This window comes from Molossus molossus, unplaced genomic scaffold (assembly GCF_014108415.1).
Source record: "Molossus molossus isolate mMolMol1 unplaced genomic scaffold, mMolMol1.p scaffold_m16_p_6, whole genome shotgun sequence".
Lineage (NCBI taxonomy): Eukaryota > Metazoa > Chordata > Mammalia > Chiroptera > Molossidae > Molossus > Molossus molossus.
Window position 1 is genome coordinate 27,108,057 of NW_023425399.1, and position 14,064 is coordinate 27,122,120.

Here is a 14,064-nt window from a genome sequence, read left to right on the forward strand (position 1 = left end):
ATTACAGATTGTAATTACTTTACATTGTATAAGAACAGTTTTTATCATTTTTGCCATTTTTTCTTACACCATTTTATGTATCCCTTATCCTCTTTGCTGGATCTTGTTGTTGTTATGCCAAACTATATCCTAGAGTAATTCTCTCAGAAAAGATCTGAGAAAAAAATTGGATACTTGTTGGGAACCCTTTTAGTCTGAAGAGTGTTGAGTTTTGCAACATTGTCTTCTGTTTATCTGATTATTTCCTCTCTAATTCTATTTGCTTGGATTCTGGAATTCTCTATAGAGGAATAGGGAGATTCTGGATTTGTGCTCTGTGTTTCTTAACTGAACTCTGATTTTCTTTATCATTTTCCTTTTGCCCTGCATTCTAGGTAAGCTCCTCAGCAATATTTTCCAGCTTGTTAATTTAATCCAAAATTGAATTTATTTCTTTTGTTGACTCCATCTCATGAGTTTTGTTTTTTTTTTTACTTTTTTTTTTGTCCTCACCCCAGGACATTTTATCTTCTGACAGAGCACGAGGGAGAGAGGGGGGAGAGAGAAAGAAACATTGATGAGAGAGAGACACATCAACTGGTTGCCACCCACACAGCCCCAACTGGGGCCGGGGCCGGGGCCGGGGACGGGGCCCGGGCCCAGGCCAAACTGCAACCAAGGTACGTGCCCTTAGCGGAAACCAGACCCAGGACTCTCTGGTCCGCGGGCTGACACTCTAACCGCTGAGGGCTCATGAGTTTTTTTAATGTCTTTAGTGCATTTTACTTCCAATACATTTTTAATGTTTTCAGTGCATTCATTTCTAATACATTTTTCTTATAGCCTGTTTTAATTTTGTAAACGCAGTTTCCTTTCAGATACACTTGTGAGATTAATAATATTTTATTTTGAAGTCTTACTTTGTGCTATTAATAATTGTCTCATCAGATTTGGGGTTTTTTTCTTCTACTTGTTTGGTACTGTTCTTTCACACAGTTGGTTTTCCTGCAAATGTCTGATTTTTGGTTGTGTTGAAGATTCTACATTTGCCTGTGTGTGAATACTGTTTCTGTCTCTCATAGCCTCCAGTGAGTGTGGAGTAGGGACAGAATGTGCTGCTGGGTGGGATATACTGTTAGTTTGTCTTCGGAGTGGCCTCTCCAGCCTAGGACCATAGCTGCTGTCTTCCATTCATCAGCACAGTAAACAAGTGGGGAAGAAGCCATTTCTCTCATGTGGCCTCTCTGAATGCTACTCCCCCAACACTCTGATACTTCTCAGAGCCCCCTGCCTTCCCATACCCATTGGCTCTGGGCTTGGAGCCCTTTTTTTTACTTTTTGGCTCTTTCCAATCTACCCTCTATCTCCATATCCCAACTAAATTGCTGTTGTTGTTGAGGGCAACTAGCACATCTCTCTTGCAAATTTAAAGGTATCCAATTGACCACCCATCTCTGACACTTCGTGCCCTCTGGAATCCCATACTGCCTGATGCCACTCCTTCTTGGCCTCTCTTCTGAACAGCCTTTTCTGTTCAACCTCTCACTATTGATATTCTTCCAGAGCCTGATCCTGGCCATCTTCCCACTCTGTGTTCTCTGAACTCTGCCATCCCCATCTTTTTTTTTAAATCCTCACCTGAGGATATTTTTCTACCTATCTTCAGATAGAGTGAGAGGGAGAGAGAGGGAGAGAAAGGGAGAGAGAGAGAAACATCAACGTGAGAGAGACACATCGACTGGCTGCCTCCTGCATGACCCTGACCGGGCCAGGAATGAACCGCAACCGAGGTAAATGCCCTTGGCCGGAATTCAACTCACAACTCTTAGGTCTGGGGGCCGACGCTGTAACTGCTGAGCCAAACCAGCCAGGGCATATCTTTTTATAGCCCTGTTTTACTTCTTGCAACACATCTTCTAGTTTCCCAGGGTCTATAAGAAAACTTCTTCTTTATAGTTAGGTGAATAATCATTAAACAACTGTCGTCCGATTCCTACTATGTGTCCTTCCCCTATAGAGATGACCCTGGTGCCAAGTACCAACCCAGTGAGGATTAGTCACTTCTGTTGGTCAGTGGAAGACTGAAAGACACCATCAGCATTGATCAGGGAGCCTCTTTAGAGACCACAGATGGTGTTTTAATCACTTCTCCCTTTTGAAGATGGAACCTTTGGGAAAGAATCCAGGACTTTGTTTTTTTCTGGATTTTGTTTAAGAACTAGGGATGATGCCCTGGCTGGTTTTGCTGAGCAGTTAGAGCATCAGCCTGCAGACCAAAGGGTTGCAGATTTGATTCCCAGTCAAGGGCATGTACCTGGGTTATAGTTTAGATCCCCAGCCCTAGTCATGGGAGGTAACCAGTCTATGTGTCTCTCTCACATTGATGTTTCTCTCTCTCTTTTTTTTTTAATAAGTTAGAATATATTTTATTTATTTATTTATTTTTTGTGGTATGTGCCTCTAGTGGGAACCAAACCCGGGACTCTCTGGTTCTCAGGCTGACGCTCAACTGCTGAGCCAAACTGGTCAGGGCTGATGTTTCTCTCTTTCTTTCTCCCTCCCTCCCTTCCACTCTATCTAAAAATCAGTGGGAGGAGGGGAGAGAACTAAGAATGGTGAGCTTTTTGCTAAAAAGAGAGTCCTTTTAATGAGCATGACGAAGAAAATATTTTCCCAGAGCAAGTTAACCAGGTCCAAAAGGATTTAAATGAAACGTAAGGGGAGGAGGAAAGGAATCCAGATAATCCTCAGCACTCTTAAGAACAGAGTTGGAGCATGGGGCAGGAAGTGGCTCAGGGATTCAAATGAGAAAATCCGTGTGAGGGGAGTTGGAAAAAGGACTTCCAGATTCAAGCACAGTGGAGTAAAGTCTAGATCCTAACAAATTTGTTAAGCTCTGTTTGTATCTTAATGAATGCTTCTCCAGACTCTACTAGGAACTTTGTGTATAAAGAAGGAAATAATAAGACCCACTCACTTGCTCTGAGAATCAAATGAGCAATGTATATGAAAAGGCTTTGTATCTGAGAGTGATGTGCTAGTGTGGTTAGGATGATGACTGTTAGTAAGAGGAGAGACAAACACTCTGAAAATCTGTGTGGCTGGGGTTAGAGGTGCCTTAGAGGGCAGTTTTTGAGTAGAATAAAAAGGAAAAACAGGTGATGCCACCCAGCCAAAAGGAGAGAATGTAATGGTAATCCCTAATGTAGATAAGATATGTTTTCTTAAAACTTAATTGTCTGAATTTCAGCTGAGACTCTTGCCAGATTGACAACAGACGTTTGACAAATTCATGTTGACCATTTCATTTTCTGGAAGTTAGGAGTGATATGGGGTCCTGCTGCTCTGGACCTAATTCTGACCAGAATGGTGAAGTGTGAATGACAGGAACTTGGGAAGAAGCAGCAATGTCTCCTTGTTCAGGCTTGCTGGGAGGTGGTGTTTTTTTCCAGTTACAGTTGACATTCAGTATTATTTTATATTAGTTTCAGGTGTATAGCATAGTGGTTAGACAATTATATAATTTACAAAGTGATCCCCCTGGTAATTCAAGGCCCCATTTGGCACCATACATGGTTATTACAGTATTATTGACTATATTCCCTATGCTATACTTCACATCCCTGTGACTATTTTGTAACTAATTTGTCCTTAATCCATTTACCCTTTTCACCCAGCCCCCCAACCCCTCTCCCCTCTGGGCAACAATCAGTTTGTTCACTGCATCTATGAGCCTATCTTGTTTATTTTGTTCTTTAGATTGCACATGTAAGTGAAATCACATGATATTTGTCTTTCTCTGTCTGACTTATTTCACTTAGCATAATATCTTCAGGGTCCATCCCTCTTGTCACAAATGGTAAGACTTCATTCTTTTTTATGGCTAAGTAATATTCCATTGTATATGTGTACTACAACGTTTTTATCCATTTATCTACTGATGACACTTGGATTAGCTTGGCTATTATAAATAACACTGCAATGAACAGTAGGGTGCATATATCTTTTTGAATTACTGTTTTGGGTTTCTTTAGCTATATACCCAAAGTAGAATCACTGGGTCATAAGGGAGATCCATTTTTTATTTTTTGAGGTCCCTCCATGCTGTTTTTCGTACTGGCTGCACCAATTTCCAATCCCACAAACAGTGCACGAGGGTTCCCTTTTCTCCACACCCTCACCAACACTTGTTATTTGTTGATTTATAGATGATAGCCATTCTGACAGGTGTGGGGTGATGTCGTATTGTGGTTTAATTAGCATTTCTCTGATGATTAGTGACGTTGAGCATCTTCTAATGTATCTATATTGGCCATGTGTATGTCCTCTTTGGAAAATTATCTATTTAGGTCCTCTGCCCATTTTTATTTGGATTATTTGTTATTTTTGGTGTTGAGCTGTATAAATTCTTTATAAATTTTGGATATTAACCCCTTACTGGATGTATCATTGGCGAATCTCTTCCCCCATTCAGTAGGTTGTCTTTTCGTTTTATTGATGTTTACCTTTGCTGTGCAAAAACTTTTCAGTTTGATGTGGTCCCATTTGTTTATTTTTTCTTTTGTTTCTCTTGCCCAAGGAGGTATATCAGAAAAAGTATTGCTAAGAGATGTGTCAGAGAGTGTACTGCCTATGTTTTAAGACCATTCTTTAATCTGTAAGGAAAGTTCAGGACTCTCAAAAAACAGTATTCTTATGCTGGTAAGAAATAGACAGATATGGCTAGCCAGTGTGGCTCAGTGGTTGAGCATCAACCTATGCAACAAAAAGTCACCAGTTTGATTCCCATTCTGGGGAACGTGCCCAGGTTGTGGGCCAAATTCCCGGTGGAGGGCATGCAGGAGGCGGCCAGATGAAAAAAAGAGAAATAGATGTTATTTCTCTGAGCTTTTAGACAAATTGTTTGAGTTTTCAAAAGGCACATACAAAAAAATCGAAAGAAAGATCTAGAATCAAGACATGGATTTTTGAGAAGTCTCAGAAATGTATAAGCCTCTGATAGGCAGGGACAGGTTCAGAACAAAAGGCTGAAGAACTCTTGGTTTCTCCTTAGGTACAGAGCTGTCAGGAAGTAAGGGACCCTTAGCCTAGGTCAGTGTCCTAGTATTGAAAGAAATACACTTCACCTTTAAGACTGATCTTTGGCCCTGGCCAGTTTGGCTCAGCAGGTAGAGCATCAGCTCGATGACCAGGGAGTCTTGGGTTCGATTCCAGTCAAGGGCACGTACCTCAGTTGTGGTTCAGTCCTGGGCCCTGGTCAGGGTTGTGCAGGAGGCAACCAGTTGGTGTGTCTCTTTGACATTGATGTTTTTCTCTCTCTCCCCCCCTCCCTCCCACTTGGGCATCCTCCAGTGAGGATTTAAAAAATAAAAGTAAAACTTTATTATTATTTTATTTTTATTTTCTTTATTGGTTTTTTAGAGAGAGGAAGGGAGAGGGAGAGAGAGAAGGAAGGGAGAGGGAGAGAGAGATAGAAGAAACATCAATTGGCCCCTCCTGCACGCCCCACACTGGAGATCGGGCCTACAACCCTGGGCATGTGCCCTGACCGGGAATCGAACCGGCGACCTCTTGGCGCATGGGTTGACGCTCAACCGATGTGGCTCAGTGGATCGAGTGTCCCATGGATTGAGATGCCCTGGTTGAATTCCCAGTCAGGACACATGCCCAGGTTACAGGCTTGATCCTCAGTAGGGGACAGTCGTTTCTCTCTCACATCAATGTTTCTATCTCTCTCTTTAAAAAATCAATAAAAAAAAAATATATATATATATACACACACACACACACACACACACACACACACACATATGTATATATGTATTTTTAATCCTCACCTGAGGATATTTTTCCATTTTTATTCAGATAGAGTGGAAGGGAGAGAGAGGTAGAGAGAGAAACATGGATGTGAGAGAGACACATTGACTGGTTGCCTACTGCACAACGACCAGGCCCAGGGTTGAACTGCAACCGAGGTATGTGCCCTTGACTAGAATCAAACCTGCGACTCATTGGTCTGCAGGCTGACACTCTTAACTGCTGAGCCAAACTGGCCAGGGCTAAAAATATATCAGTGGTTGGAGCATCGGCCCACAGACCAGAGAGACCTGGGTTTGGTTTCTGCTAAGGACATGTACCTCGGTTGCAGTTTGTCCCTGGCCCTGGTTGGGGTCATATGGGTGGCAACCAGTCGATGTGTCTCTCTCATGTCAACGTTTCTCTCTCTCTCTTACTCCCTCTCTCCCTCCTCCTCGATCTGAGGATAAATGTAAAAAAATAAAAAATATCTTTAAAAAACATTGTCAAGGTTAAGTAATGGGCATATAGGTGGTCACTAGATTGTTCTCTTTCTGTGTATGTTTGAATTTTTTTGTGATGCATTTCTTTAAATTACATTTGTATTTTAAAATATAGAAAACAATTGGTAAGAGGGACTATAGTAGGATGAACACTGAGTCATAGCCCCACCTGTAGCCAAGTTTGTGGTAGGAAAAAAAGAGGGAAGGAGTATTGGCAAGCACCACCTTTATTGAAATAATGAGTAAATTTTTCATTGTTGCATTACCCTAAGAAATCATACATGTATCAGCTTTGAAGGACAGTCATTGTATGTTGGTATGCTGTTTGTGTCACTTCTAAAAGCTGGAACAGGTGGAAGGAACTGGGTTGTTGATGTTTTGAACTGGTCCACGTGGAAGACAGAAGCCCCACCCAGGTCTTGGGGAAAAAGGGGCCTCCTGACCCTCAGTGGGACTACCCTACCCTCTCAGAGGCTCTGTATTGAGGGGGTAGTCCCAGCCATTGAGAGGGTAGTCCCAAGAGAAGCCTCTGAGGCCAGCCCTGTGGTCAGCTGCATCAACAGTGTCTTGACCAATTTAGAAGCTGTTCTCATTTGCTTTGTGTCTTCCATGTGGCTTTACTGCCTCCCTGTGTTTATCTGTTAGAATAAAAACAATAAAAAGTGGAATTATGCATGGAAACCAGAAAAAACCGAGGTTATTCTCAAGTTCCTTTATTATTTTTTCTGTTCTCCCCAAATTTCCAATGTCGTAGTGTCCCATAGGACATTCTTACGTATTTGTATTCAATCCCTTGGTGACCTCATCCAAATTGATTACTTCAAATACCATATACATGCTGATGACTCCCCCTCCCACACCTCCTCTAAGTCTTTGCTCACATATCCACATTCTCAAGAAGTAAGGCCAATGTGACCATTCTGCTTTAGAATTCCACTGGCACTCTGAACCCCTTACCTTTATCATCTTTTCTTTCTGTAGCATTTACTACCTTCTGGCATGCTCTTTTATGTTGGGGTGTTTTTTTTTTTATTTTGTTTTTTATATTATTTACTATTTGTCTCCACCTACTGGAAGGTGGTGGGCTTTTGTTCTATTCATCAATGTATTCCATTAGCCTACAACAGGACCTGGCTCAATAAAGTATTGATAAAAAGGAAAACAGAGACTGTCAGGAAGGAGGAAGGACCGACAGTGTCAGGACAGCCGAGAGGACCAGCAGACAGGAACTGAAGGCTCTCTGCTAAGTGATGACTCTGGGGCCCCTTACCTTTTGTCAGGGTACCCAGGAGGAGTCTGCATGCTTGTGCGTCTTGGGGAAGTGGTGAGTTGTCAGAGCCTTGAAGTTTCTATTTGTGAAAGGGCCAAAGTTCAGTCATCTCAGCATCTTCGAGTGCCTTTCTCCAGCCAGCCTGGGACCTGCCTTGGGGTCAGCGCTTGGGTGCACTGAGGCTGCCTTTCACAAAGCCGGCCCCATCCTGTAAATGCAGAGCTCAACAAGAGGGTACCTGCTGGCACGGGCCAAGGGCATCATGTCTGTGTATAACACTCTGGAATAATACTCAGTAGCTAGCCCCTTTTACAAGTCATTGAGTGAAAATGCCAGTTTTTTAATTACTTTAGCAGTTAGTTATCTAAGAAGTGTATTTGTTCAGCCCATTAATCCTTTTAACCAGAAGTCAGTTTTTCTCTGCTGTCACAGTAGCTTTTCAGACCATCAAGTGCCTGGTTTACATTTGGGAGAGCATTGAAATTACTTGCAGTTACGTGACCACTGGGAGATACTTTTAAGAAAGTTGTCGGCTTCAGATTGATCATTTTACTTTATAAAAAAAATATGTATTTTGTAAAAATATAATTGAATATGTTATGACACATAAGTTTTTTTCTTCTACATTTACCTCTGTCTTATAAAGTTACTTTAAAAATTAACTTTTCTCATAGTTTTAGATCTTACCAGTGAACATTTGCTAATTTTGATTAAATAGAATGTTTATTATCATAATTATGTTAGAATTATTTTACTTATTTGGGATGATCCACGATGGGCTTTTCCATTGAGGGTCCCATGGGAGGTCAGGGCTCTTTACAAGTGCCTCGTGGGGACAATATGATCTACAAGTTTGGGTTGGGAAGCTCAGCTTTATGCAACTCCTCACTCTTTGCTTCTTGTGAACTGGACATGGCTGTGATTACTCATCAGAGAGGAGCTGGGGTGCTATTTAGGGGATTGTTTTCCTGCCTGGACTGAAATGTGGATGACAGTGGTGCTGATTCTGGGGGCTGGGATAATAATTTGGTACTTTCCTTTCTCACAGTTGTTTCCTCTCTTTGCTCCTGGTGGCTGCTGTGGTTTGGAAGATCAAACAAAGTTGTTGGGCCTCCAGGCGCAGAGAGGTAAGCCTCAGTGGATAAAGATAAATGAATCCTGTGAGAGCTTTTCCTTTCTACATATCTCTCTTAAACAAGTCAGCATTGGCTATTTAGTGATCATTGATGGACATGTCTACAGTGAGAATGATGCAACCCGTTCAACGATGGTCAGAAGACTTCAGTTAGTGCTATATAAAGTGTTACTAATTCCACCCTACATGGTCTCAACGCTCTAAAAAGAAACCCTAATAAAAAAAATTTTTTTAAATAAAAATAAACTCTAGTGTTGACTTACAAGTGCCAGTTTTACCCGTCCTGCCAGAACCCTGGTCCTTGACTTAGGCTGGAGATCTGAGGGCTCAGTAGCACAGACTTCTCAAGAGCCTTTAATAAGAATGAGAGTAGAATCAGCCATTTAAGCATCTCTAAAATGTCTCGTATTTCAAGAAAAGATAAATGTGTATCTAATTAAATTTTTGCTTGAGTTTTATTTTATTTATTTTTTATCCTCACCTGAGGACATTTTTGCATTTATCTTCAGATAGAGCGGGAGGGAGGCGGGGATGGGGGAGAGAGAAACATCGACGTGAGAGAGACACATCGAGTGGTCACCACCCACATGACCCCAACCAGGGCCAGGGACAAACTGCAACCGAGGTACGTGCCCTTAGCGGGAACTGAACCCAGGACTCTCTGGTCCGCGGGCCGACACTCTAACTGCTGAGCCAAACTGGCCAGGACGAGTTTTATTTTTTAATGAGTCTTGATTTATTTCCAGAGCTCCATTACGAAAGTAAGAAGTCAAACAAATATTTATAATAGACAAATCAAATAAATACATTTGGGTAAAAATGACAATATAAGAACTTTATTGCAACTTTCACTTGTTAATACTCTGCCCTCTAGTCATCAGGTCTATTGCATTGTTGCTAATGGAAATGCACTGAGATCTAGACTTGCATGTGCTCCTTTGTTTTCTGTATCTACTTATGTCTTTTTCTATATAAAAATTAATCGGTAGGCAAGATTTGAAAGAGAATGAGAATACCTAAAATCAAAACTCACAAGCACTCAGCACTCAGCACTATTCATAGAACATTAATGTCTGCAGTGGAATTAGGAGAGGTTTCAGGATATGGGCCTGTTCATAGGGGCATGACACCATTTCTGACCCATGTAAAGGTGATGTTATCATAGAGTTAATGTTGCATCCTCTTTATTACCATTTTAAGAATTCAGTGGATAACATATTCAGAGGTTTCTTTCTAGCTCTGTTACTAAGATATTTTCATTGTCTTCAAAAAATACAAGTTATTGTCCTGGCTGGTTTGGCTTGCTGGTTAGAGCATTAGCCTGCAGACCAGTGAGTTGAGGGTTCTATTCCAGTCAAGGGGCACATACCTTGGTTGTGGTTTGCCCCTGGCCCTGGTCAAGGTCATGTGGGAGGCAACAAACCAATCATTGTGTCTCTCTTGCATCTGTGTTTCTCTCTCCCTCCCTCCCTGTCACTCTCTCTGAAGATAGATGGAAAAATGTCCTTGGGTGAGATTAAAAAAAATACAAGTTATCCAAATGGAGTAAGAAAAAAGTGGGAGTCACAGTAAACTAGTGACCAGGGAAGAAGGAATTGAAAACTTGTCAAAATATTACTCTCTCCACAAAGGGTATTAGACCCAGGGAGTTTCCATTTGAGATGAGCTCATGGAGATAATAATAGTTTATTCCTCTTTGGGTGCTTATGAGAATTATTTTCAAAACATATAAACTGTTCCAGAGCAAAGGATAAGATTGGAAGTTTAAGAGTCCTAAATCACCCTGGCTGGTTTGGCTCAGCGGTTTGAGCATCGGCCTGTGGACCAGAGAGTCCCAGGTTCAGTTCCCGCTAAGAGCACGTACCTCAGTTGCGGTTCATCCCCGGCCCTGGTTGGGGTCGTGTGGGTGGCAGCCACTCAATGTGAGTCTCTCACATCGATGTTTTTCTCTCTCTCTTTCTCCCGCTCTATCTGAAGATAAATGCAAAAATGTCCTCAGGTGAGAATTAAAAAAAAAGAAAGAAAAGAGTCTTACATCATCCCTGGCCAGGTTGCTCAGTTGGTTAGAGCATCATCCTGATACGCCAAGGTGGCACATACAAGAAGCAACCAATGAATGCATAAAGAGGAACAACAAATCGGTGTTTCTATCTCTCTCTTTTTCTTTTTCTCTCTCTCCCCCTTCCCCCTTCCTCCCTCCTTTCATCCCTCTTCCTCTCTAAAATAAATTTTTTTAAATGTTTAAAGAGTCCTAAATAATGTTGTACATAAAAAAACCTTGAAACTAAAACCTGAGAAAGCCAGTACCAAAAAAAATAAATAAAGGTCAGTTAAAAGATAAAACCTATAAATTTTTAGTAGTGGCCAAGTAATCATTTAGTCATTTTGAAATTCAACACCAGTTTCTACTTTAAAAATAAAATTCTTGCTCTGGCTTTTGCTCAGTGGTTAGAGCGTTGGCCCGCAGACCAGAGAATCCTAAGTTTGGTTCCCACTAAGGGCATATGGCTTGGTTTCAGTTTGTCCCCGGCCCCGGTTGGAATCATCTGGGTGGCAACCACTCAATGTATCTCTCTCACATCGATGTTTCTCTCTCTCTCTTCCTCCCTTTCTCCCTCCCGCTCTATCTGAAGATAAATGCAAAAATGTCCTTGGGTGAGGATAAAAAAATAATAAAATGAAGTAGAATTCTTAGTAAACTCAAAAATAATACCTCCTTTATACTTTGAAGATAACCAACATCTTCATGATGAAAAAATACTAAAGGTTGTACCAATAAAATTCAGATAAATTAGTCATAATAAAAGCTGACATTTGAGCATCTTTTTTTTTAATTTTTTTTTTTTTATCCTCACCCTAGGACATTTTTCCATTTTTTGTACAGACAGAGTGGGAGGGAGAGAGAGGAAGAGAGAGAGTGAGAAACATCGATGTGAAAGGGACACATCGAGTGGCTGCCACCCATACGACCAACCAGGGCCGGGGACAAACTGCAACCAAGGTACATGCCCTTAGCGGGAACCGAACCCGGGTCTCTCCGGACCGCAGGCGGGCGCTCTAACCGCTGAGCCAAACCGGCCAGGGTGACATTTGAGCATTTTTAAATTCCAGGCACTATTCTAAGCAGTTTTATATAGATTAACTAATTTAATGCTCATTAACTAATTTAACCCTATGAAATAGTTACTTCCACTAGCCCTATTTCACAGATAAAGGAACTAAGGCTCAGAGAGGCATAACTTATGCATCATCATAGAGTTACCTAGAGGCTGAACTGGGCTTTAAACTTGGGACTTCTGTCTTCACAGGCTGTCTAATCATCAGTAGTCCTCGTAGTCACTTAATTTTGTTCTGGGTATTCTAGACTGCACTGAGAGAAAGAGAAATAAGTTCTGTTACCGTTGGAAAGGGACAGAATTATTTTCAGATGAGATTATTGAAATACAATACAGTATAGTAGAGATTTGCCTACATAAAAAAATAATACTTAAGCCCAGCCGTTATGGATCAGCGGTTGAGCATTGACCCATGCACCAAGAGGTCGCCAGTTCAATTCCCGATCAGGGCACATGGCCAGGTTGTGGGCCTGATCCCCAGTGGGGGACGTGCAGGAGAGGGTCGATCCATGTTCTCTCATCATTGTTTCTATCTCTCTCTCCCTCTCCCTCCTTCTCTCTCTAAAATCAGTAAAGAAAAAAAACTTAAAAAAAGAAAGGTGGACTTCCACTTCTGTTAAGAATAATAATAATACTTAAGTATATACAAAACAAACAAATAAATAACACAGAAGACAACTACTTAGAAAATAATTACAACATACAGGAAAGGAAATAAGGAAAAGATGAACACCTTGTAGAAAAAAAATATTTTTTAAAGTGTGCTTGTTATGGCTCTGGCCAGTTTGGCTCAGCAGTTAGAGTGTCAGCCCGAAGGACAGAAGTGTTGCGGGTTTGATTCTGGTCGAGGGCATGTACCTGGGTTGCCTTTCAGTCCCCGGCCTCGGTTGCGGTTGTGTGGGAGGCAGCCAATCGATGTGTCTGTCTGTCTGTCTCCCCCTCTCTCTCCCTCTCTCCCCCTCCCTCCCTCCCTCCCTCCCTCCCACTCTATCTGAAGATAAATGGAAGGATGTCCCCAGGTAGGGATAAATAAAGTGTGCTTATTATGCAGTTGACCAACCAATAAACTAAGTTTTTATCCTTGTGATTTAAAGTTTATATTACTGTGAATCTGACCATTCAGAATATATTTCATCATTTCTAAACTGTCAGTCATTATCCCTCGCAGAACAGCAGAAGAAATGATTTGATGTTATTTATAACAATAAAAACAATAGCAGCTAACACTGCATAAATCCTTGCTACGTACCAGGTCATTTTAAGTGCTTTACACACATTATCTCCTGCACTCTTGATAAAGAAACTAGAATGGGGACTGGTCGAGGGTGGGCACTGCCTCTTACTGTGACTCTAGCACTAAGACTAGCACAGGACCCAGAGTAGGTTACTACATATATTAGTTGACTAAATAGACTAGCACCTTTATGAGATGTAAGAACGTTCTTATTAATATTTTAAATAAAATAACATAAAAATGCCCTTCTAAAACAGAGCCATGAGCCCTGGCCGGTTTGGCTCAGCGGTTAGAGCATTGGCCTGTGGTCCAGACCGGGGTTCAGTTCCCGCTAAGGGCACCTACCTCAGTTGCAGTTTGTCCCTGGCCCAGGTTGGTCGTGCGGGTGGCAGCCCCTCGATGTGTCCTTTTCACGTTGATGTTTCTCTCTATCTCTCTTCCTCTCTCTCCCTCCCACTCTACCTGAACAAAAAATGGAAAAATGTCCTCGGGTGAGAATAAAAATAAATAAACAAACAAACAAACAAAGCCATGAATCTCAACCTATCCATTCTATCTCAGTCTATCCAGCCCAAGATTCTCAATCTCATACAATAGTTCCAATGGCTGGTTTGAAGTAAGGCCTGGTTATCTTCCATGACATGACCTCAAAGCTTCAACAACATGGCCAGATTGCTAATATCCTTAATAATACACCATGTGCTAGACACTGTGCTAGGTAAAGTATCTCATTTGATGCAAATGGCACACTTACGAGATTAAAAACACATTTCAGAGAGGAAGGAACTGAAGCCCAGAGACTTGAAACACCTTTTTTAGGGTCACATAACTGGAGAGCAATGGAGCAGGGATTCACCTCCAAGCCTCCCTAAATCCAGAGTGCCTGCTTGCCGCTCTAATTCTGCAAAACTTCACGCTTGTTTATGTTTTTAGCTTACACCACCTCTCTGAATAAAGAATTTTTTCAGTTCCTATCTACTATGCAACGAGGGACAGGTTTTTGTTGCTGTGTAAATACTTGGTTCAAGTTT

General features: G+C 41.6%; 1 protein-coding gene across 2 annotated transcripts in view; it reads left to right on the plus strand.

The window, feature by feature from the left end:
- The window catches only part of ATRN (attractin), a 185,008-nt gene that overhangs the window by 158,873 nt on the left and 12,071 nt on the right, over positions 1–14,064 (plus strand). For both annotated transcript variants that reach the window (XM_036244251.1, XM_036244252.1), the window contains exon 26: positions 8,597–8,675. In XM_036244251.1, the coding sequence (XP_036100144.1) occupies positions 8,597–8,675 (79 nt within the window). The remainder of the gene's footprint in view (positions 1–8,596; positions 8,676–14,064) is intronic.